Source organism: Dendropsophus ebraccatus, chromosome 9, assembly GCF_027789765.1.
Source record: "Dendropsophus ebraccatus isolate aDenEbr1 chromosome 9, aDenEbr1.pat, whole genome shotgun sequence".
Classification (NCBI taxonomy): Eukaryota; Metazoa; Chordata; class Amphibia; order Anura; family Hylidae; genus Dendropsophus; species Dendropsophus ebraccatus.
Genome location: NC_091462.1, coordinates 120,105,562 through 120,132,422, shown reverse-complemented (window position 1 = coordinate 120,132,422; position 26,861 = coordinate 120,105,562). Strand labels below are relative to the sequence as shown.

General features: G+C 52.3%; 1 protein-coding gene across 1 annotated transcript in view; it reads right to left on the bottom strand.

The window, feature by feature from the left end:
• The window catches only part of KREMEN2 (kringle containing transmembrane protein 2), a 43,845-nt gene extending 32,319 nt beyond the window's left edge, over positions 1-11,526 (bottom strand). Inside the window, exons 1-4 of the mRNA XM_069984742.1 lie at positions 11,444-11,526; positions 11,054-11,129; positions 8,973-9,141; positions 8,478-8,569 (exon numbers count right to left, since the gene is read on the bottom strand). Of these exons, the coding sequence (XP_069840843.1) occupies positions 8,478-8,569; positions 8,973-9,141; positions 11,054-11,111 (319 nt within the window). The 5' untranslated portion in view covers positions 11,112-11,129; positions 11,444-11,526. The remainder of the gene's footprint in view (positions 1-8,477; positions 8,570-8,972; positions 9,142-11,053; positions 11,130-11,443) is intronic.
• Between the last annotated feature and the right edge of the window lie 15,335 nt (positions 11,527-26,861).

Sequence of the window (26,861 nt, the reverse complement as noted above, 5' to 3'; positions counted from 1 at the left end):
ATACTGTAATAATCCCCCCTATATCCTCATATACCATAGCAGAGCCCCCTCATATACTGTAATAATCCCCCCTATATCCTCATATACCATAGCAGAGCCCCCCAATACACTGTAATAATGACCTGGACATTGAGCTGTATTACATTGGGCTATAGGCAGGCACAGCAGAGCTGAGTTGTCAGTGTGGTAGGAACTCGTTCAGCAGAAGCAGATTTATATACTATTCCAGGATGGGGGCACAGACACACACACAGACAGCCAGTCAGACACACAGACACACACACACAGACAGACAGACAGACACATACAGACAGACACACAGACACACACACACAGACAGACACACAGACACACACACACAGACAGACAGACACACAGACACACACAGACACACACACAGACACACACACACACACACACACACACACACACAGACACACACACACACACACAGACACACACACTTCTGCTCCTCACACAGCGGAGTTTTGGAGTCCTGTATACCTGTAGTGTATAGTTTGGGATCCTGTATACCTGTAGTATATAGTTGGTGGAGGTCATGTATACCTGATTTATATAGTTGGTGGAGGTCCTGTATACCTGTAGTGTATAGTTTTGGGGTCCTGTATACCTGTAGTGTAAAGTTTGGGGTCCTGTATACCTGTAGTATATAGTTGGTGGAGGTCCCGTGCTCCTGTAGTGTATAGTTTTGGGGTCCTGTATACCTGTAGTGTCCTGTATACCTGCAGGGTCGTATTTACCATTAGGCACCCATGGTCTGGTCCGTAGGGTAGCACCTTGCAGAGGGGCAGTACCCTCCAGTTCAGACTTGCCAGAAAATCTGTTGTCTTTTCGAGGGGGGTATGGCGGTATTGGTAAGGTCTGGTATAGTGGTGTTATCCAGTCACAGTATAGCGGTATTGGCCAGGTCTGGTATGGCGGTGTTATCCAGTCACAGTATAGCAGTATTGGTCAGGTCTGGTGTGGCTGTGTTATCCAGTCACAGTATGGCGGTATTGGTCAGGTCTGGTATGGCAGTGTTATCCAGTCACAGTGTGTTGGTTTTGGTCAGGTCTGGTATGGCGGTGTTATCCAGTCACAGTATGGCGGTATTGGTCAGGTCTGGTGTGGCGGTGTTCTCCAGTCACAGTGTGGCGGTATTGGTCAGGTCTAGTATAGTGGTGTTATCCAGTCACAGTATTGGTCAGGTCTGGTATGGCAGTGTTATCCAGTTACAGTATGGCGGTATTGGTCAGGTCTGGTGTGGCAGTTTTTTCCAGTCATAGTATGATGGTATTGGTCAGGTGTGTTATGACAGTGTTATGCAGTCACAGTATGGCGGTATTGGTCAGGTCTGGTATGACAGTGTTATCCAGTCACAGTATGGCGGTATTGGTCAGGTCTGGTATGACAGTGTTATCCAGTCACAGTATGGCGGTATTGGTCAGGTCTGGTATGACAGTGTTATCCAGTCACAGTATGGCGGTATTGGTCAGGTCTAGTGTGGCGGTGTTACCCAGTCACAGTTTGGTATACCTGTAGTGCCCTGTATATACATGTACTGTATAGATGGAGTAGGGGGTCCTGTATACATGTACTGTATAAATGGAGTAGGGGGCCCTGTATACATGTACTGTATAGATGGAGTAGGGAGCCCTGTATATACATGTACTGTATAGATGGAGTAGGGGGTCCTGTATACATGTACTGTATAGTTGGAGTAGGGGGTCCTGTATACATGTACTGTATAGATGGAGTAGGGGGTCTACCAGTTATTAATGTGGATGTTGTGAGGCAGCTTCCCTAGCAACCACAGCTCCCTATGAAAATGAAAGCAGTAATCCTATTGGTTGCTAAGGCTCCAATTGCCGTGTCTGCTGCAGCTAATTATATCACCTGTGTGTGCAGTGAGGAGATTTTCCCATTCATCTCTATGGGGCGCCTCTCTTTCCCCTCCCCCTCCTCTCCTGTACATCTGGCGGGGACGGGACCTTTGCAATAACCTTCCCGGGCACCCAATGTATCTGTGGGCCAAATTTGGGGTCATGTACATGTAATGTACTGAACTGGTTTACTATAGATATGGTCCAAGATAAATTAAACAAACTCAATGTAACCAAAGCTCCATGGCCTGATGGATTGCACCCCAGAGTTCTTAGGGAACTCAGTTCTGTAATTTCTCTACCCTTGTATGAAATATTCCGTGATTCTTTGCTTACTGGTATTGTGCCGAGGGACTGGCGTAAGGCAAATGTAGTGCCGATCTTCAAAAAGGGCTCTCGAACTTCCCCAGGTAACTATAGACCTGTAAGCTTAACGTCCATTGTGGGGAAACTATTTGAGGGGCTTATAAGGGACTACATCCAGGAATATATAGGGGTAATAGTATATAAGGGATTACATCCAGGAATATGTAGGGGTAATAGTATTATAAGTGATAACCAGCAGGGTTTTACTAAGGACAGAAGCTGTCAAACCAACCTAATATGTTTCTATGAAGAGGTGAGTAGAAGCCTGGATGGCGGCGCGGCTGTGGATATCGTGTACCTAGATGGGGGGCGACTGTGGATATCGTGTACCTGGATTTTGCAAAAGCTTTTGACACAGTTCCTCATGGACGTCTGATGGGTAAGTTAAAGTCTATCGGTTTGGAAAATTTAATGTGTAACTGGATTGAAAACTGGCTTAATAATGGTACCTAGAGAGTGGTGGTCAATGATTCCTACTCCGAATGGTCCCCGGTAATAAGTGGTGTACCCCAAGGGTCAGTACTGGGCCCTCTTCTGTTTAACTTGTTTATTAATGATATTGAGAATGGAATTAACAGCAATGTTTCTATCTTTGCAGATGACACCAAGCTTTGTAGTACAGTACAGTCTATGGAGGATGTGCAGATGTTACAGGCTTTGTAGTACAGTACAGTCTATGGAGGATGTGCAGATGTTACAGGCTTTGTAGTACAGTAAGTCTATGGAGGATGTGCAGATGTTACAGGCTGTGTAGTACAGTACAGTCTATGGAGGATGTGCAGATGTTACAGGCTTTGTAGTACAGTACAGTCTATGGAGGATGTGCAGATGTTACAGGCTGTGTAGTACAGTACAGTCTATGGAGGATGTGCAGATGTTACAGGCTTTGTAGTACAGTACAGTCTATGGAAGATGTGCAGATGTTACAGGCTTTGTAGTACAGTCCAGTCTCTGGAGGATGTGCAGATGTTACAAGCTTTGTAGTACAGTACAGTCTATGGAGGATGTGCAGATGTTACAGGCTTTGTAGTACAGTACAGTCTATGGAGGATGTGCAGATGTTACAAGCTTTGTAGTACAGTACAGTCTATGGAGGATGTGCAGATGTTACAGGCTTTGTAGTACAGTACAGTCTATGGAGGATGTGCAGATGTTACAGGCTTTGTAGTACAGTACAGTCTATGGAGGATGTGCAGATGTTACAGGCTTTGTAGTACAGTACAGTCTATGGAGGATGTGCAGATGTTACAGGCTTTGTAGTACAGTAAGTCTATGGAGGATGTGCAGATGTTACAGGCTGTGTAGTACAGTACAGTCTATGGAGGATGTGCAGATGTTACAGGCTTTGTAGTACAGTACAGTCTATGGAGAATGTGCAGATGTTACAGGCTGTGTAGTACAGTACAGTCTATGGAGGATGTGCAGATGTTACAGGCTGTGTAGTACAGTACAGTCTATGGAGGATGTGCAGATGTTACAGGCTTTGTAGTACAGTACAGTCTATGGAGGATGTGCAGATGTTACAGGCTTTGTAGTACAGTACAGTCTATGGAGGATGTGCAGATGTTACAGGCTTTGTAGTACAGTACAGTCTATGGAGGATGTGCAGATGTTACAGGCTTTGTAGTACAGTACAGTCTATGGAGGATGTGCAGATGTTACAGGCTTTGTAGTACAGTACAGTCTATGGAGGATGTGCAGATGTTACAGGCTTTGTAGTACAGTACAGTCTATGGAGGATGTGCAGATGTTACAGGCTTTGTAGTACAGTACAGTCTATGGAGGATGTGCAGATGTTACAGGCTGTGTAGTACAGTACAGTCTATGGAGGATGTGCAGATGTTACAGGCTTTGTAGTACAGTACAGTCTATGGAGGATGTGCAGATGTTACAGGCTTTGTAGTACAGTACAGTCTATGGAGGATGTGCAGATGTTACAGGCTGTGTAGTACAGTACAGTCTATGGAGGATGTGCAGATGTTACAGGCTGTGTAGTACAGTACAGTCTATGGAGGATGTGCAGATGTTACAGGCTGTGTAGTACAGTACAGTCTATGGAGGATGTGCAGATGTTACAGGCTTTGTAGTACAGTACAGTCTATGGAGGATGTGCAGATGTTACAGGCTTTGTAGTACAGTACAGTCTATGGGGGATGTGCAGATGTTACAGGCTGTGTAGTACAGTACAGTCTATGGGGGATGTGCAGATGTTACAGGCTTTGTAGTACAATACAGTCTATGGAGGATGTGCAGATGTTACAGGATGTGTACTACAGTACAGTCTATGGAGGCTGTGCAGATGTTACAGGCTGTGTAGTACAGTACAGTCTATGGAGGATGTGCAGATGTTACAGGATGTGTAGTACAGTACAGTCTATGGAGGATGTGCAGATGTTACAGGATGTGTAGTACAGTACAGTCTATGGAGGATGTGCAGATGTTACAGGATGTGTAGTACAGTACAGTCTATGGAGGATGTGCAGATGTTACAGGCTTTGTAGTACAGTACAGTCTATGGAGGATGTGCAGATGTTACAGGCTGTGTAGTACAGTCCAGTCTATGGAGGATGTGCAGATGTTACAGGCTTTGTAGTACAGTCCAGTCTATGGAGGATGTGCAGATGTTACAGGCTTTGTAGTACAGTCCAGTCTATGGAGGATGTGCAGATGTTACAGGCTTTGTAGTACAGTCCAGTCTATGGGGGATGTGCAGATGTTACAGGCTTTGTAGTACAGTACAGTCTATGGAGGATGTGCAGATGTTACAGGCTTTGTAGTACAGTACAGTCTATGGAGGATGTACAGATGTTACAGGCTTTGTAGTACAGTACAGTCTATGGAGGATGTGCAGATGTTACAGGTTTTGTAGTACAGTACAGTCTATGGAGGATGTGCAGATGTTACAGGCTTTGTAGTACAGTCCAGTCTATGGAGGATGTGCAGATGTTACAGGCTTTGTAGTACAGTCCAGTCTATAGAGGATGTGCAGATGTTACAGGCTTTGTAGTACAGTCCAGTCTCTGGAGGATGTGCAGATGTTACAGGCTTTGTAGTACAGTACAGTCTATGGAGAATGTGCAGATGTTACAGGCTTTGTAGTACAGTACAGTCTATGGAGGATGTGCAGATGTTACAGACTTTGTAGTACAGTACAGTCTATGGAGGATGTGCAGATGTTACAGGCTGTGTAGTATAATACAGTCTATGGAGGATGTGCAGATGTTACAGGCTGTGTAGTACAGTACAGTCTATGGAGGATGTGCAGATATTACAGGATGTGTAGTACAGTACAGTCTATGGAGGATGTGCAGATGTTACAAGCTTTGTAGTACAGTACAGTCTATGGAAGATGTGCAGATGTTACAGGCTTTGTAGTACAGTACAGTCTATGGAGGATGTGCAGATGTTACAGGCTGTGTAGTACAGTACAGTCTATGGAGGATGTGCAGATGTTACAGGCTGTGTAGTACAGTACAGTCTATGGAGGATGTGCAGATGTTACAAGCTTTGTAGTACAGTACAGTCTATGGAAGATGTGCAGATGTTACAGGCTTTGTAGTACAGTACAGTCTATGGAGGATGTGCAGATGTTACAGGCTTTGTAGTACAGTACAGTCTATGGAAGATGTGCAGATATTACAGGCTGTGTAGTACAGTACAGTCTATGGAGGATGTGCAGATGTTACAAGCTTTGTAGTACAGTACAGTCTATGGAAGATGTGCAGATATTACAGGCTGTGTAGTACAGTACAGTCTATGGAGGATGTGCAGATGTTACAAGCTTTGTAGTACAGTACAGTCTATGGAAGATGTGCAGATGTTACAGGATGTGTAGTACAGTACAGTCTATGGAGGATGTGCAGATGTTACAAGCTTTGTAGTACAGTACAGTCTATGGAAGATGTGCAGATGTTACAGGCTTTGTAGTACAGTACAGTCTATGGAGGATGTGCAGATGTTACAGGCTGTGTAGTACAGTACAGTCTATGGAGGATGTGCTGATGTTACAGGCTGTGTAGTACAGTACAGTCTATGGAGGATGTGCAGATGTTACAAGCTTTGTAGTACAGTACAGTCTATGGAGGATGTGCAGATGTTACAGGCTTTGTAGTACAGTACAGTCTATGGAAGATGTGCAGATATTACAGGCTGTGTAGTACAGTACAGTCTATGGAGGATGTGCAGATGTTACAAGCTTTGTAGTACAGTACAGTCTATGGAAGATGTGCAGATGTTACAGGCTGTGTAGTACAGTACAGTCTATGGAGGATGTGCAGATGTTACAAGCTTTGTAGTACAGTCTATGGAGGATGTGCAGATGTTACAGGATGTGTAGTACAGTACAGTCTATGGAGGATGTGCAGATGTTACAGGATTTGTAGTACAGTACAGTCTATGGAGGATGTGCAGATGTTACAGGATGTGTAGTAGAGTACAGTCTATGGAGGATGTGCAGATGTTACAGGATGACTTAGACACACTGAGTGTTTGGGCGTCCACTTGGCAAATGAGGTTCAATGTGGATAAATGTAAAGTTATGCACCTGGGTACTAATAACCCGCATGCATCATATGTCCTGGGGGGAGTAATAACCTGCAGCATCCTATGTCCTGGGGGGAGTAATAACCTGCAGCATCATATGTCCTGGGGGGAGTAATAACCTGCAGCATCCTATGTCCTGGGGGGAGTAACTCTGGGAGAGTCGCTGATGGAGAAGGATCTGGTTGTACTTGTAGATAATAGACTACAGAACAGTACACAATGTCAGTCAGCTGCGTCTAAGGCCAGCAGGATATTGTCATGTATATACCAGGCCTGGACTCAGGGGACAGGGATATAATATTACCGCTTTATAAAGCTTTGGTGCGGCCCCATCTGGAGTCACCGTCCAGTTTTGGAACCCGATTCATAAAAAGGACGTTCTAGAGCTGGAGAGGGTACAAAGACGGCCACTAAACCAATAAGGGGAATGGAGCATCTTAGTTATGAGGAGAGATAATAGAATTACATTTGTTTAGTCTGGAGAAGAGACGTTTAAGGGGAGATATGATTAACTTATTTACATATATAAATGGCCCCTACAAGAGATATGGGGAAAAGATGTTCCAGGTAAAAACCCCCTCAAAGGACAAGAGGGCACTGCCTCCGCCTGGAGAGACAAGAGGGCGCGGCCTCCGCCTGGAGAGACAAGGGGGCGCGGCCTCCGCCTGGAGAGACAAGGGGGCGCGGCCTCCGCCCGGAGAGACAAGGGGGCGCTGCCTCCACCCGGAGAGACAAGGGGGCGCTGCCTCCGCCCGGAGAGACAAGGGGGCGCTGCCTCCGCCCGGAGAGACAAGGGGGCGCTGCCTCCGCCTGGAGAGACAAGGGGGCGCTGCCTCCACCTGGAGAGACAAGGGGGCGCTGCCTCCGCCTGGAGAGACAAGGGGGCGCTGCCTCCACCTGGAGAGACAAGGGGGCGTTGCCTCCACCTGGAGAGACAAGGGGGCGCTGCCTCCGCCTGGAGAGACAAGGGGGCGATGCCTCCACCCGGAGAGACAAGGGGGCGCTGCCTCCACCCAGAGAGACAAGGGGGCGCTGCCTCCACCCAGAGAGACAAGGGGGCGCGGCCTCCACCTGGAGAAAAAAAAGGTTCAGTCTCCGGAGGCGACAAGCCTTCTTTACCAGAACTGTGAATTTGTGGAACAGTCACCCCAGGATCTGGTCACAGCAACAACAGTAGAAGCTTCAAAACAGGAGAGACAAGTTCTTAGACCAAAATAATATAAATGCATATGTATAGAACCTATCACCCCTCCCCCTTCCCTGTATGTATAGAACCTATCACCCCTCCCCCTTCCCTGTATGTATAGTACTATCACCCCTCCCCCTCCCATGTATGTATAGAACCTATCACCCCTCCCCCTTCCCTGTATGTATAGAACCTATCACCCCTCCCCCTTCCCTGTATCCATCCCCTCCGTGGTTGAACTTGATGGACATGTGTCTTTTTTCAACCGTATTAACTATGTAACTATGTAAATGGTTCAGACGTTTGGAAGTCTATAGAGGACAGACAGACTTTAATTTTTATGATATATATGATATGTGATATACGTGTGATGTAATGTACATGTGATGTAAGATACATGTGATGTATAGTGTGATATATGTGTGATGTATAGTGTGATGTATAGAGTTAGATGTGATGCATAGTGTGAAATATGTGTGATGTATAGCGGGTGCACATACTGTGGCAGGACGGGATGTCGCAGTACTTCCAGTAGATTCCCTCCTCTGTCTCGGACACGTAGCACCAGGGTTGGACATCGGAGTCGGGATTCCTGCAGGATAAGGACAATACTGGAGTGACTATGGTGTCCTGGTAGTCCTGGTGTCTGGGGGGGCGACTGCGGTAGCCCTGGTGTCTGGGGGGGGCGACTGCGGTAGCCCTGGTGTCTGGGGGGGGCGACTGCGGTAGCCCTGGTGTCCGGGGGGGCGACTGCGGTAGCCCTGGTGTCCGGGGGGGCGACTGCGGTAGCCCTGGTGTCTGGGGGGGGCGACTGCGGTAGCCCTGGTGTCTGGGGGGGCGACTGCGGTAGCCCTGGTGTCTGGGGGGCGACTGCGGTAGCCCTGGTGTCTGGGGGGGCGACTGCGGTAGCCCTGGTGTCTGGGGGACGACTGCGGTAGTCCTGGTGTCTGGGGGAGGCTACGGTAGTCCTGGTGTCTGGGGACAGCCCCTGGTACCTGCAGTAGTTGTGGTCTCCCAGTCCCAGCTCCCCGGTAGGATCTGATTGGCTGCTGTACCGATGCTGTATTGTCTGGTTCCAGTACAGACAGGGAATTTTCTCAGCTCCAGCAACACTAACAGATCCCCGATAATCCTGACCGTTCACCGAGAAACATTCCGACTGATCTGAGGAAAAGATTAAAGTTATCTAAAGGGTGATGGGTGATGTGGAGAGTGATGGGTGATGATTGATGTAGAGGGTGATGTGGAGGGTGATGGGTCAGTTCTTGGTTCAGCACATCTCGGAGGTCAAATCATCCCGGTTGGGCACATCTCGGAGGTCAAATCATCCCGGTTGGGCACATCTCGGAGGTCAAATCATCCCGGTTTGGGAACATCTCGGGGGTCTGATCATCCCGGGGGTCGGATCCCAGTTGGGCACATCTCAGGGGTCGGATCATCCCGGTCTGGCACATCTCGGGGGTCGGATCCCAGTTGGGCACATCTCGGGGGTCGGATTCCTGTTGGGCACATCTCGGGGGTTGGATCCCAATTGGGCACGTCTCGGGGGTCGGATCATCCCGGTCGGGCACGTCTCGGGGGGTCGGATCATCCCGGTCGGGCACATCTCGGGGGGTCGGATCATCCCGGTCGGGCACATCTCGGGGGGTCGGATCATCCCGGTTGGGCACATCTCGGGGGTCAGATCATCCCGGTTGGGCACATCTCGGGGGTTGGATCATCCCGGTCGGATCTCGGGGGTCGGATCATCCCGGTTGGGAACATCTCGGGGGTCTGATCATCCCGGTCTGGCACATCTCGGGGGTCGGATCCCAGTTGGGCACATCTCGGGGGTCGGATTCCTGTTGGGCACATCTCGGGAGTTGGATCCCAATTGGGCACATCTCGGGGGTCGGATCATCCCGGTCGGGCACGTCTCGGGGGGTCGGATCATCCCGGTCGGGCACATCTCGGGGGTCGGATCATCCCGGTTGGGCACGTCTTGGCGGTCGGATCATCCTGGTTGGGCACATCTCGGGGGTCAGATCATCCCTGTTGGGCACATCTTGGGGGTTGGATCATCCAGGTCGGATCTCGGGGGTCGGATCATCCTGGTTGGGCACATCTCAGGAGTCAAATCCCAGTTGGGCACATCTAGGGTCGGATCATCCCAGTTTGGCACATCTCAGGGGTCAGATCCCGGTTGGGCACATCTCGGTGGTCAGATCATCCCGGTTGGGCAGATCTTGGGAATCGGATCATCCCGGTTGGGCACATCTCGGGGGTCAGATCATCCCGGTTGGGCACATCTCGGGAGTCAGATCATCCCGGTTGGGCACATCTCGGGAGTCAGATCATCCCGGTTGGGCACATCTCGGGGGTCAGATCATCCCGGTTGGGCACATCTCGGGGGTCAGATCCCGGTTGGGCACATCTCGGGGGTCAGATCATCCCGGTTGGGCACATCTCGGGGGTCAGATCATCCCGGTTGGGCACATCTCGGGGGTCAGATCATCCCGGTTGGGCACATCTCGGGGGTCAGATCATCCCGGTTGGGCACATCTCGGGGGTCAGATCATCCCGGTTGGGCACATCTCGGGGGTCAGATCATCCCGGTTGGGCAGATCTTGGGGGTCGGATCATCCCGGTTGGGCACATCTCGGGGGTCGGATCATCCCGGTTGGGCACATCTCGGGGGTCGGATCATCCCGGTTGGGCAGATCTTGGGGGTCGGATCATCCCGGTTGGGCACATCTCGGGGGTCAGATCATCCCGGTTGGGCACATCTCGGGGGTCAGATCATCCCGGTTGGGCACATCTCGGGGGTCGGATCCCGGTTGGGCAGATCTTGGGAATCGGATCATCCTGGTTGGGCACATCTCTGGGGTCAGATCCCGGTTGGGCACATCTGAGGGGGCAGTAGCTGCTCCTTCCTCCAGGTGAGCTCATTTCCCACTGTCTGAGGCCTCAGTATAACCCGCAGACCCCACCACTAATCACACATGAAAGGGTCCTGGGGGGGAGGAGCCACTGCCCCAACATGCAGAGACCCCCGGGGCAGGGACAGGTAAATCCCCCTCCCCCCCCCAGCACACACCTGGCAGAGAGGACTCCGAGATAACAGGAACCACAAATCCCAGCAGGAGCAACAGCATCTTCCAAGAGACAGACTCCTGTGAGAGAGACCCCATAAGAGGATTAGACCAAAAGAGACAGACTGGAGAGACAGGCGTAAATGGAAAGATTGAAGAAGTGACCCCCAGACTAGAGAGACAGCCTTAAAGATACAGACTGAAGAAGTTATCCCCCAGACCTGAGAGACAGCCGGAGAGAGACAGACTGGAGGAGTCACCCTAGACCCGAGAGACAGCCATAAAGAGAATGACTAAAGAAGTGACCCTCAGAATGGAGAGACAGCTGTAAAGTGACAGACTGGAGAAGTGAGCCCCAGACTGAAGAGACTGGAGAGATACATTAGATTACCAACCTGATTACCAACATAGAGGAGCTGTCTGACGGCTATTAAGAGACGCCGATGTGGAGACAGCCAGTAAGAGACTGCCAGTAAGAGACTCCGGTGTGGAGACAGACAGTAAGAGACTCCAGTGTGGAGACTGCCAGTAAGAAACCCCAATATGGAGACTGCCAGTAAGAGACCCCGGTGTGGAGACAGTCAGTAAGAGACAGCCAGTAAGAGACCCGGTGTGGAGACTGCCAGTAAGAGACCCCGGTGTGGAGACTGCCAGTAAGAGACCCCGGTGTGAAGACTGCCAGTAAGAGACCCCGGTGTGGAGACTGCCAGTAAGAGACCCCGGTGTGGAGACTGCCAGTAAGAGACCCCGGTGTGGAGACTGCCAGTAAGAGACCCCGGTGTGTAGACTGCCAGTAAGAGACCCCGGTGTGGAGACTGCCAGTAAGAGACAGCCAGTAAGAGACCCCGGTGTGGAGACAGACAGTAAGAGACCCCGGTGTGGAGACTGCCAGTAAGAGACCCCGGTGTGTAGACTGCCAGTAAGAGACTCCGGTGTGGAGACTGCCAGTAAGAGACCCCGGTGTGTAGACTGCCAGTAAGAGACTCCGGTGTGGAGACTGCCAGTAAGAGACCCCGGTGTGGAGACAGTCAGTAAGAGACCCGGTGTGGAGACTGCCAGTAAGAGACCCGGTGTGGAGACAGTCAGTAAGAGACCCGGTGTGGAGACTGCCAGTAAGAGACCCCGGTGTGGAGACTGCCAGTAAGAGACCCGGTGTGGAGACAGTCAGTAAGAGACCCCGGTGTGGAGACTGCCAGTAAGAGACCCGGTGTGGAGACAGTCAGTTAGAGACCCGGTGTGGAGACTGCCAGTAAGAGACCCCGGTGTGGAGACTGCCAGTAAGAGACCCGGTGTGGAGACAGTCAGTAAGAGACCCGGTGTGGAGACTGCCAGTAAGAGACCCCGGTGTGGAGACTGCCAGTAAGAGACCCCGGTGTGGAGACTGCCAGTAAGAGACCCCGGTGTGGAGACTGCCAGTAAGAGACCCCGGTGTGGAGACTGCCAGTAAGAGACCCGGTGTGGAGACTGCCAGTAAGAGACCCGGTGTGGAGACTGCCTTCTTTGTGAGTCACTTGTAGTCACTCTTATACTGTGAGCAGCAGCTGCAGGCGTCTCATGTCTGGACCTGTCCCCTCCACCTGTAGGAAGTTGTGTCTCATCTCTACCTGCAGGCAGCTGTCTCTCATTGTCAGCAGCTGTCTCTAGACCTGTGGGACAGTAGACTGACTGCTGCAGTGGGGGCCTCTACACTATGTAACAGGAGTGCCCCCCTAAGGCCTCAAACGATGATTCTAGTAACATAACCGGCCATGTTTCTCTATAGAGATCTGTATCCATCTGACCGGTGTAACAGAGTATATACCCCCAGCCCAGACTATACCCGGTGTATATACCCCCAGCCCAGACTATACCCGGTGTAACAGAGTATATACCCCCAGCCCAGACTATACCCGGTGTATATACCCCCAGCCCAGACTATACCCGGTGTATATACCCCCAGCCCAGACTATACCCGGTGTATATACCCCCAGCCCAGACTATACCCGGTGTATATACACCCAGCCCAGACTATATCCGGTGTATATACCCCCAGCCCAGACTATACCCGGTGTATATACACCCAGCCCAGACTATACCCGGTGTATATACACCCAGCCCAGACTATACCCGGTGTATATACACCCAGCCCAGACTATACCCGGTGTATATACCCCCAGCCCAGACTATACCCGGTGTATATACACCCAGCCCAGACTATACCCGGTGTATATACACCCAGCCCAGACTATACCCGGTGTATATACCCCCAGCCCAGACTATACCCGGTGTATATACCCCCAGCCCAGACTATACCCGGTGTATATACCCCCAGCCCAGACTATACCCAGTGTATATACCCCCAGCCCAGACTATACCCGGTGTATATACCCCCAGCCCAGACTATACCCGGTGTATATACCCCCAGCCCAGACTATACCCGGTGTATATACCCCCAGCCCAGACTATACCCGGTGTATATACCCCCAGCCCAGACTATACCCGGTGTATATACCCCCAGCCCAGACTATACCCAGTGTATATACCCCCAGCCCAGACTATACCCGGTGTATATACCCCCAGCCCAGACTATACCCGGTGTATATACCCCCAGCCCAGACTATACCCGGTATATATACCCCCAGCCCAGACTATACCCGGTGTATATACCCCCAGCCCAGACTATACCCGGTGTATATACCCCCAGCCCGGACTATACCCGGTGTATATACCCCCAGCCCAGACTATACCCGGTGTATATACCCCCAGACTATACCCGGTGTATATACCCCCAGCCCAGACTATACCCGGTGTATATACCCCCAGCCCAGACTATACCCGGTGTATATACCCCCAGCCCAGACTATACCCGGTGTATATACCCCCAGCCCAGACTATACCCGGTGTATATACCCCAAGCCCAGACTATACCCGGTGTAACAGAGTATATACCCCCAGCCCAGACTATACCCGGTGTATATACCCCCAGCCCAGACTATACCCGGTGTATATACCCCCAGCCCAGACTATACCCGGTGTATATACCCCCAGCCCAGACTATACCCGGTGTAACAGAGTATATACCCCCAGCCCAGACTATACCCGGTGTATATACCCCCAGCCCAGACTATACCCGGTGTATATACCCCAGCCCAGACTATACCCGGTGTATATACCCCCAGCCCAGACTATACCCGGTGTATATACCCCCAGCCGAGACTATACCCGGTGTAACAGAGTATATACCCCCAGCCCAGACTATACCCGGTGTAACAGAGTATATACCCCCAGCCCAGACTATACCCGGTGTATATACCCCCAGCCCAGACTATACCTGGTGTATATACCCCCAGCCCAGACTATACCCGGTGTAACAGAGTATATACCCCCAGCCCAGACTATACCCGGTGTATATACCCCCAGCCCAGACTATACCTGGTGTAACAGAGTATATACCCCCAGCCCAGACTATACCCGGTGTAACAGAGTATATACCACCAGCCCAGACTATACCCGGTGTAACATAGTATATACCCCCAGCCCAGACTATACCCGGTGTAACAGAGTATATACCCCCAGCCCAGACTATACCCGGTGTATATACCCCCAGCCCAGACTATACCCGGTGTAACAGAGTATATACCCCCAGCCCAGACTATACCCGATGTATATACCCCCAGCCCAGACTATACCCGGTGTATATACCCCCAGCCCAGACTATACCCGGTGTATATACCCCCAGCCCAGACTATACCCAGTGTAACAGAGTATATACCCCCAGCCCAGACTATACCCGGTGTATATACCCCCAGCCCAGACTATACCCGATGTATATACCCCCAGCCCAGACTATACCCGGTGTATATACCCCCAGCCCAGACTATACCCGGTGTATATACCCCCAGCCCAGACTATACCCGGTGTATATACCCCCAGCCCGGACTATACCCGGTGTAACAGAGTATATACCCCCAGCCCAGACTGTACCCGGTGTAACAGAGTATATACCCCCAGCCCGGACTATACCCGGTGTAACAGAGTATATACCCCCAGCCCAGACTATACCCGGTGTAACAGAGTATATACCCCCAGCCCAGACTATACCCGGTGTAACAGAGTATATACCCCCAGCCCAGACTATACCCGGTGTATATACCCCCGCCCAGACTACACCCGGTGTAACAGAGTATATACCCCCAGCCCAGACTATACCCGGTGTATATACCCCCAGCCCAGACCATACCCGGTGTAACAGAGTATATACCCCCAGCCCAGACTATACCCGGTGTATATACCCCCAGCCCAGACTATACCCGGTGTAACAGAGTATATACCCCCAGCCCGGACTCTACCCGGTGTATATACCCCCAGCCCAGACTATACCCGGTGTAACAGAGTATATACCCCCAGCCCAGACTATACCCGGTGTATATACCCCCAGCCCAGACTATACCCGGTGTATATACCCCCAGCCCAGACTATACCCGGTGTAACAGAGTATATACCCCCAGCCCAGACTATACCAGGTGTAACAGAGTATATACCCCCAGCCCAGACTATACCCGGTGTAACAGAGTATATACCCCCAGCCCAGACTATACCCGGTGTAACAGAGTATATACCCCCAGCCCAGACTATACCCGGTGTATATACCCCCAGCCCAGACTATACCTGGTGTAACAGAGTATATAACCCGGCCCAGACTATACCCGGTGTATATACCCCCAGCCCAGACTATACCCGGTGTAACAGAGTATATACCCCCAGCCCAGACTATACCCAGTGTAACAGAGTATATACCCCCAGCCCAGACTATACCAGGTGTAACAGAGTATATACCCCCAGTCCGGACTATACCCAGTGTAACAGAGTATATACCCCCAGCCTAGACTATACCCGGTGTAACAGAGTATATACCCCCAGCCCTGACTATACCCGGTGTAACAGAGTATATACCCCCAGCCCCGACTATACCCGGTGTAACAAAGTATATACTCCCAGCCCAGACTATACCAGGTGTAACAGAGTATATACCCCCAGGCCAGACTATACCCGGTGTATATACCCCCAGCCCGGACTATACCCGGTGTATATACCCCCAGCCCAGACTATACCTGGTGTAACAGAGTATATACCCCCAGTCCGGACTCTACCCGGTGTAACAGAGTATATACCCCCAGCCCAGACTATACCCGGTGTAACAGAGTATATACCCCCAGCCCAGACTATACCCGGTGTAACAGAGTATATACCCCCAGCCCAGACTATACCCGGTGTAACAAAGTATATACCCCCAGCCCAGACTATACCCAGTGTAACAGAGTATATACCCCCAGCCCAGACTATACCCGTTGTAACAGAGTATATACCCCCAGCCCAGACTATACCCGGTGTAACAGAGTATATACCCCCAGCCCAGACTATACCCGGTGTAACAGAGTATATACCCCAGCCCAGACTATACCCGGTGTAACAGAGTATATACCCCCAGCCCAGACTATACCCGGTGTAACAGAGTATATACCCCCAGCCCAGACTATACCCGGTGTATATACCCCCAGCCCAGACTATACCCGGTGTAACAGAGTATATACCCCCAGCCCAGACTATACCCGGTGTAACAGAGTATATACCCCCAGCCCAGACTATACCTGGTGTATATACCCCCAGGCCAGACTATACCCGGTGTAACAGAGTATATACCCCCAGCCCAGACTATACCCGGTGTAACAGAGTATATACCCCCAGCCCAGACTATACCCGGTGTAACCGAGTATATACCCCCAGCCCAGACTATACCCAGTGTATATACCCCCAGCCCAGACTATACCCGGTGTAACCGAGTATATACCCCCAGCCCAGACTATACCCAGTGTATATACCCCCAGCCCAGACTATACCCAGTGTATATACCCCCAGCCCAGACTATACCCGGTGTATATACCCCCAGCCCAGACTATACCCAGTGTATATACCCCCAGCCCAGACTATATCCGGTGTATATACCCCCAGCCCAGACTATACCCAGTGTATATACCCCCAGCCCAGACTATACCCAGTGTATATACCCCCAGCCCAGACTATACCCGGTGTATATACCCCCAGCCCAGACTATATCCGGTGTATATACCCCCAGCCCAGACTATACCCGGTGTATATACCCCCAGCCCAGACTATACCCGGTGTATATACCCCCAGCCCAGACTATACCCGGTGTATATACCCCCAGCCCAGACTATACCCAGTGTATATACCCCCAGCCTAGACTATATCCGGTGTATATACCCCCAGCCCAGACTATACCCGGTGTATATACCCCCAGCCCAGACTATACCCAGTGTATATACCCCCAGCCCAGACTATATCCGGTGTATATACCCCCAGCCCAGACTATACCCAGTGTATATACCCCCAGCCCAGACTATACCCGGTGTATATACCCCCAGCCCAGACTATATCCGGTGTATATACCCCCAGCCCAGACTATACCCGGTGTATATACCCCCAGCCCAGACTATACCCGGTGTATATACCCCCAGCCCAGACTATACCCGGTGTATATACCCCCAGCCCAGACTATACCCAGTGTATATACCCCCAGCCCAGACTATACCCGGTGTATATACCCCCAGCCCAGACTATACCCGGTGTATATACCCCCAGCCCAGACTATACCCAGTGTATATACCCCCAGCCCAGACTATACCCGGTGTATATACCCCCAGCCCAGACTATACCCAGTGTATATACCCCCAGCCTAGACTATACCCATAAAGCCATTTTCTACCCCCATGATATCAGCAGCAGTGAGTGATTATCTGTGAGGAATGAGAGGAGGAATCTGATTGGTTGCCGGGGGTAGCTAGGCCAGTGTCACTTTACACCATGTCTGATAAATCTCCCCCCATGTGATTAGATGTGTAAGATTTCCATCAGTAGCTTCTCACTAATATCACAGACAAAGCCGAATCCCCAACAATATGGTGAAAAACTGAGAAATCTGCCCCATAGGGGACATGTATCATTGTGTTTGCACTACTTTTTTTTGGCTAATAAGGAGATTTTGTGCTCTTTATAATATCTGTGCAGACTTCTTAGGGTTTTGCGCTATTTTACATCAGTCTCCATTGCCTGCGCCTTTTTTCAATGTTTTCAGGGGGGGGGGGGGGGAGTTGTTCTATTAATTGTTTTTCATTAGATTTATCATGTGCAAATCTTTTAGGTTTTCTTTGCACAAAATCCTACCCCAGCGTAGCTTTGTAGCCAAGCTCTTTTAGGCTTGGTTCACACTGTTTTTGCAGTTATTACTATTTTTTTTCCCCATCCGTTTTTTTAAAAATGGCCGAAAAAAAGGAAGCCTCTGTATGTGCCTCAATTTTGATCAGTTTTTCTATGAACTTCCAGAATAAAAACTAACCTACTGTCAGTACAATGTAAGCTGATGGGACAGCGCCACCTACTGTCAGTATAATGTAAGCTGATGGGACAGCGCCACCTACTGTCAGTATAATGTAAGCTGATGGGACAGCGCCACCTACTGTCAGTATAATGTAAGCTGATGGGACAGCGCCACCTACTGTCAGTGCAATGTAAGCTGATGGGACAGCGCCACCTACTGTCAGTATAATGTAAGCTGATGGGACAGCGCCACCTACTGTCAGTATAATGTAAGCTGATGGGACAGCGCCACCTACTGTCAGTATAATGTAAGCTGATGGGACAGCGCCACCTACTGTCAGTATAATGTAAGCTGATGGGACAGCGCCACCTACTGTCAGTGCAATGTAAGCTGATGGGACAGCGCCACCTACTGTCAGTATAATGTAAGCTGATGGGACAGCGCCACCTACTGTCAGCACAATGTAAGCTGATGGGACAGCGCCACCTACTGTCAGCACAATGTAAGCTGATGGGACAGCGCCACCTACTGTCAGTACAATGTAACCTGATGGGACAGCGCCACCTACTGTCAGTATAATGTAAGCTGATGGGACAGCGCCACCTACTGTCAGTATAATGTAAGCTGATGGGACAGCGCCACCTACTGTTAGTATAATGTAAGCTGATGGGACAGCGCCACCTACTGTCAGTACAATGTAAGCTGATGGGACAGCGCCACCTACTGTCAGTATAATGTAACCTGATAGGACAGCGTCACCTACTGTCAGTATAATGTAAGCTGATGGGACAGCGCCACCTACTGTCAGTATAATGTAACCTGATGGGACAGCGCCACCTACTGTCAGTACAATGTAAGCTGATGGGACAGCGCCACCTACTGTCAGTACAATGTAAGCTGATGGGACAGCGCCACCTACTGTCACTGCAATGTAAGCTGATGGGACAGCGCCACCTACTGTCAGTATAATGTAAGCTGATGGGACAGCGCCACCTACTGTCAGTGCAATGTAAGCTGATGGGACAGCGCCACCTACTGTCAGTATAATGTAAGCTGATGGGACAGCGCCACCTACTGTCACTGCAATGTAAGCTGATGGGACAGCGCCACCTACTGTCAGTATAATGTAAGCTGATGGGACAGCGCCACCTACTGTCAGTGCAATGTAAGCTGATGGGACAGCGCCACCTACTGTCAGTATAATGTAAGCTGATGGGACAGCGCCACCTACTGTCACTGCAATGTAAGCTGATGGGACAGCGCCATCTACTGTCAGTACAATGTAAGCTGATGGGACAGCGCCACCTACTGTCAGTACAATATAAGCTGATGGGACAGCGCCACCTACTGTCAGTATAATGTAACCTGATGGGACAGCGCCACCTACTGTCAGTACAATGTATCCTGATGGGACAGCGCCACCTACTGTCAGTACAATATAAGCTGATGGGACAGCGCCACCTACTGTCAGTATAATGTAAGCTGATAGGACAGCGCCACCTACTGTCAGTACAATGTAAGCTGATGGGACAGCGCCACCTACTGTCAGTATAATGTAACCTGATGGGACAGCGCCACCTACTGTCAGTATAATGTAAGCTGATGGGACAGCGCCACCTACTGTCAGTACAATGTAAGCTGATGGGACAGCGCCACCTACTGTCAGTATAATGTAAGCTGATGGGACAGCGCCACCTACTGTCAGTATAATGTAAGCTGATAGGACAGCGCCACCTACTGTCAGTACAATGTAAGCTGATGGGACAGCGCCACCTACTGTCAGTATAATGTAAGCTGATGGGACAGCGCCACCTACTGTCAGTGTAATGTAAGCTGATGGGACAGCGCCACCTACTGTCAGTACAATGTAAGCTGATGGGACAGCGTCACCTACTGTCAGTATAATGTAAGCTGATGGGACGGCGCCACCTACTGTCAGTACAATGTAAGCTGATGGGACGGCGCCACCTACTGTCAGCACAATGTAAGCTGATGGGACAGCGCCACCTACTGTCAGTATAATGTAAGCTGATGGGACAGCGCCACCTACTGTCAGTACAATGTAAGCTGATGGGACAGCGCCACCTACTGTCAGTATAATGTAAGCTGATGGGACAGCGCCACCTACTGTCAGTGTAATATAAGCTGATGGGACAGCGCCACCTACTGTCAGCACAATGTAATCTGATGGGACAGCGCCACCTACTGTCAGCACAATGTAAGCTGATGGGACAGCGCCACCTACTGTCAGTGCAATGTAAGCTGATGGGACAGCGCCACCTACTGTCAGTACAATGTAAGCTGATGGGACAGCGCCACCTACTGTCAGTACAATGTAAGCTGATGGGACAGCGCCACCTACTGTCAGTATAATGTAAGCTGATGGGACAGCGCCACCTACTGTCAGTATAATGTAAGCTGATGGGACAGCGCCACCTACTGTCAGTATAATGTAAGCTGATGGGACAGCGCCACCTACTGTCAGTATAATGTAAGCTGATGGGACAGCGCCACCTACTGTCAGTGCAATGTAAGCGGATGGGACAGCGCCATCTACTGTCAGTACAATGTAAGCTGATGGGACAGCGCCACCTACTGTCAGTGCAATGTAAGCTGATGGGACAGCGCCACCAGTCACACCAGTCTACTGCTCCCACCCCTCCCACAGCGCCAGTCTACTGCTCCCACCCCTCGTACAGCACCAGTCTACTGCTCCCACCCCTCGCACAGCGCCAGTCTACTGCTCCCACCCCCCCACAGCGCCAGTCTACTGCTCCCACCCCCCCACAGCGCCAGTCTACTGCTCCCACCCCTCCCACAGCACCAGTCTACTGCTCCCACCCCTCCAGACACACCAACTGCTCCAACCCCCCCACAGCGCCAGTCTACTGCTCCCACCCCCCCACAGCGCCAGTCTACTGCTCCCACCCCTCCCACAGCACCAGTCTACTGCTCCCACCCCTCCAGACACACCAACTGCTCCAACCCCCCCAGAGCACCAGTCTACTGCTCCCACCTCTCCCACAACGCCAGTCTACTGCTCCCATCCCACCCACAGCACCAGTCTACTGCTCCCACCCCTCCCACAACGCCAGTCTACTGCTCCCACCCCTCCCACAGCACCAGTCTACTGCTCCCACCCCCACAGCACCAGTCTACTGCTCCCTCCCCCACAGCACCAGTCTACTGCTCCCACCCCTCCCACAACGCCAGTCTACTGCTCCCACCCCTCCAGACACACCAGTCTACTGCTCCCCCCCCCCCACAGCACCAGTCTACTGCTCCCCCCCCACAGAGCCAGTCTACTGCTCCCACCTCTCCAGACACACCAGTCTACTGCTCCCACCCCCCCCCCCCCCACAGAGCCAGTCTACTGCTCCCACCTCTCCAGACACACCAGTCTACTGCTCCCCCCCCCACCACAGCGCCATTCTACTGCTCCCACCCCTCCCACAGCGCCAGTCTACTGCTCCCACCCCTCCCACAGCGCCAGTCTACTGCTCCCACCTCTCCAGACACACCATTCTACTGCTCCCACCCCTCCCACAGCGCCAGTCTACTGCTCCCACCCCTCCCACAGCACCAGTCTACAGCTCCCACCTCTCCAGACGCACCAGTCTACTGCTCCCACCCCTCCCACAGCACCAGTCTACAGCTCCCACCTCTCCCACAGCACCAGTCTACTGCTCCTACCTCTCCCACAGCACCATTCTACTGCTCCCACCCCTCTTACAGCACCAGTCTACTGCTCCCACCCCTCCCACAGCACCAGTCTAATGCTCCCACCCCTCCCACAGCACCAGTCTACTGCTCCCCCCCCCCACAGCACCAGTCTACTGCTCCCACCCCTCCAGACACACCAGTCTACTGCTCCCACCTCTCCAGACACACCAACTGCTCCCATCCCCCCACAGCACCAGTCTACTGCTCCCCCCCCCCACAGCACCAGTCTACTGCTACCACCCCTCCATACACACCAGTCTACTGCTACCACCCCTCCATACACACCAGTCTACTGCTCTCGCCCATCCCACAGCACCAGTCTACTGCTCCCACCCCCCACAGCACCAGTCTACTGCTCCCACCTCTCCCACAGCGCCAGTCTACTGCACCCACCTCTCCAGACACACCATTCTACTGCTCCCACCCCTCCCACAGCACCAGTCTACTGCTCCCACCCCTCCCACAGCACCAGTCTACAGCTCCCACCTCTCCCACAGCACCAGTCTACTGCTCCCACCCCTCCCACAGCGCCAGTCTACTGCTCCCACCCCTCCCACAGCGCCAGTCTACTGCTCCTACCTCTCCCACAGCGCCAGTCTACTGCTCCCACCCCTCCAGACACACCAGTCTACTGCTCCCACCCCTCCCACAGCACCAGTCTACTGCTCCCACCCCTCCCACAGCACCAGTCTACTGCTCCCCCCCCCACAGCGCCAGTCTACTGCTCCCACCCCTCCAGACACACCAGTCTACTGCTCCCACCCCTCCCACAGCACCAGTCTACTGCTCCCACCCTTCCCACAGAGCCAGTCTACTGCTCCCACCCCTCCAGACACACCAACTGCTCCCACCCCCCCACAGCACCAGTCTACTGCTCCCACCCCTCCCACAGCACCAGTCTACTGCTCCCACCCCTCCAGACACACCATTCTACTGCTCCCACCCCTCCCACAGCACCAGTCTACTGCTCCCACCCCTCCCACAGCACCAGTCTACTGCTCCCACCCCTCCCACAGCACCAGTCTACTGCTCCCACCCCTTCCACAGCGCCAGTCTACTGCTCCCACCCCTCGTACAGCACCAGTCTACTGCTCCCCCCCCCACAGAGCCAGTCTACTGCTCCCACCTCTCCCACAGCACCAGTCTACTGCTCCCCCCCCACAGCACCAGTCTACTGCTCCCACCCCTCCCACAGCACCAGTCTACTGCTCCCACCTCTCCAGACACACCATTTTACTGCTCCCACCCCTCCCACAGCACCAGTCTACTGCTCCCACCCCTCTTACAGCACCAGTCTACTGCTCCCACCCCTCCCACAGCACCAGTCTACTGCTCCCACCCCTCCAGACACACCAGTCTACTGCTCCCACCCCTCCAGACACACCAGTCTACTGCTCCCACCTCTCCAGACACACCAGTCTACTGCTCCCACCCCTCCCACAGCGCCAGTCTACTGCTCCCACCCCCGCACAGCACCAGTCTACTGCTCCCCCCCCACAGCACCAGTCTACTGCTACCACCCCTCCAGACACACCAGTCTACTGCTCCCACCCCTCCAGACACACCAGTCTACTGCTCCCACCCCTCCAGACACACCAGTCTACTGCTCCCACCTCTCCAGACACACCAACTGCTCCCACCCCCCCACAGCACCAGTCTACTGCTCCCACCCCTCCCACAGCACCAGTCTACTGCTCCCACCCCTCCAGACACACCAGTCTACTGCTCCCACCCCTCCCACAGCGCCAGTCTACTGCTCCCACCCCTCGTACAGCACCAGTCTACTGCTCCCCCCCCCACAGAGCCAGTCTACTGCTCCCACCCCTCCCACAGCACCAGTCTACTGCTCCCACCCCTACAGACACACCAGTCTACTGCTCCCACCCCTACAGACACACCAGTCTACTGCTCCCCCCCCCCCCACAGCACCAGTCTACTGCTCACACCCCTCCAGACACACCAGTCTACTGCTCCCACCTCTCCAGACACACCAACTGCTCCCATCCCCCCACAGCACCAGTCTACTGCTCCCACCCCTCCCACAGCGCCAGTCTACTGCTACCACCCCTCCAGATGAGCCAGTCTACAGCTCCCACCCCTCCTACAGCGCCAGTCTACTGCTCCCACCCCTCCAGACACACCATTCTACTGCTCCCACCCCTCCCACAGCACCAGTCTACTGCTCCCACCCCTCCCACAGCACCAGTCTACTGCTCCCACCCCTCCCACAGCACCAGTCTACTGCTCCCACCCCTTCCACAGCGCCAGTCTACTGCTCCCACCCCTCGTACAGCACCAGTCTACTGCTCCCCCCCCCCCACAGAGCCAGTCTACTGCTCCCACCTCTCCCACAGCACCAGTCTACTGCTCCCCCCCCCCACAGCACCAGTCTACTGCTCCCACCCCTCCCACAGCACCAGTCTACTGCTCCCACCTCTCCAGACACACCATTTTACTGCTCCCACCCCTCCCACAGCACCAGTCTACTGCTCCCACCCCTCTTACAGCACCAGTCTACTGCTCCCACCCCTCCCACAGCACCAGTCTACTGCTCCCACCCCTCCAGACACACCAGTCTACTGCTCCCACCCCTCCAGACACACCAGTCTACTGCTCCCACCTCTCCAGACACACCAGTCTACTGCTCCCACCCCTCCCACAGCGCCAGTCTACTGTTCTTACCCCTCCCACAGCACCAGTCTACTGCTCACACCCCTCCAGACACACCAGTCTACTGCTCCCACCTCTCCAGACACACCAACTGCTCCCACCCCCGCACAGCACCAGTCTACTGCTCCCCCCCCCCACAGCACCAGTCTACTGCTACCACCCCTCCAGACACACCAGTCTACTGCTCCCACCCCTCCAGACACACCAGTCTACTGCTCCCACCTCTCCAGACACACCAGTCTACTGCTCCCACCTCTCCAGACACACCAACTGCTCCCACCCCCCCACAGCACCAGTCTACTGCTCCCACCCCTCCCACAGCACCAGTCTACTGCTCCCCCCCCCCCCACAGCGCCAGTCTACTGCTCCCACCCCTCCAGACACACCAGTCTACTGCTCCCACCTCTCCAGACACACCAGTCTACTGCTCCCACCCCTCCCACAGCACCAGTCTACTGCTCCCACCCCTCCAGACACACCAGTCTACTGCTCCCACCCCTCCCACAGCGCCAGTCTACTGCTCCCACCCCTCGTACAGCACCAGTCTACTGCTCCCCCCCCCCACAGCACCAGTCTACTGCTCCCCCCCCCCACAGCACCAGTCTACTGCTCACACCCCTCCAGACACACCAGTCTACTGCTCCCACCTCTCCAGACACACCAACTGCTCCCATCCCCCCACAGCACCAGTCTACTGCTCCCACCCCTCCCACAGCGCCAGTCTACTGCTACCACCCCTCCAGATGAGCCAGTCTACAGCTCCCACCCCTCCTACAGCGCCAGTCTACTGCTCCCACCCCTCCAGACACACCAGTCTACTGCTCCCACCCCTCCAGACACACCAGTCTACTGCTCCCACCCCTCGTACAGCACCAGTCTACTGCTCCCACCCCTCCCACAGCGCCAGTCTACTGCTCCCACCTCTCCCACAGCACCAGTCTACTGCTCCCACCCCTCCCACAGCACCAGTCTACTGCTCCCACCCCTCCCACAGCACCAGTCAACTGCTCCCACCCCTCCAGACAGAACGGTCTATCCCCCCACCGAAGAATACTGTTTGCTCAACAATACATCGGGGGAGATTTATCAGACACTAGAAAAAAGTATAAAGGTATAAAGTGTCAGGGTATTAATTACATTTGTTCCAAGGTGCCCAGGAGGCCAAGCTATGTCCTTGTTTTTTTTTGTTTAAGGGGAAATCACCAGGAGCCCTATATGCCCCTTTATACGCTATATACCCCGACAGTTCTGCACTGTTTATGTAAATTGTAGCTTATGCACATTAGAAATAAACTAAAAACTTTAAACATCCTAAATACCTAATAGTCAAACTGAGATGTCATGTGATCAGACTGTATACAACATCAGACTGTACATACAACATTGTCAGTGTTATATACAGAGCCTGGTTATATACAACATTGTCAGTGTTATATACAGCCTGATTATATACAACATTGGCAGTGTTATATACAGCCTGGTTATGTACAACATTGGCAGTGTTATATACAGCTTGGTTATATACAACATTGGCAGTGTTATGCTGAGCCTGGTTATATACAACATTGGCAGTGTTATGCTGAGCCTGGTTATATACAACATTGGCAGTGTTATATACAGCTTGGTTATATACAACATTGACAGTGTTATGCTGAGCCTGGTTATATACAACATTGGCAGTGTTATATAAATAGTCTGGTTATATACAACATTGACAGTGTTATATACAGAGCCTGGTTATATACAACATTGGCAGTGTTATATAAAGAGCCTGGTTATATACAACATTGGCAGTGTTATATAAAGAGCCTGGTTATATACAACATTGGCAGTGTTATACAGAGCCTGGTTATATACAACATTGGCAGTGTTATACAGAGCCTGGTTATATACAACATTGGCAGTGTTATATACAGAGCCTGGTTATATACAACATTGGCAGTGTAATATAAAGAGTCTGGTTATATACAACATTGGCAGTGTTATACAGAGCCTGGTTATATACAACATTGGCAGTGTTATACAGAGCCTGGTTATATACAACA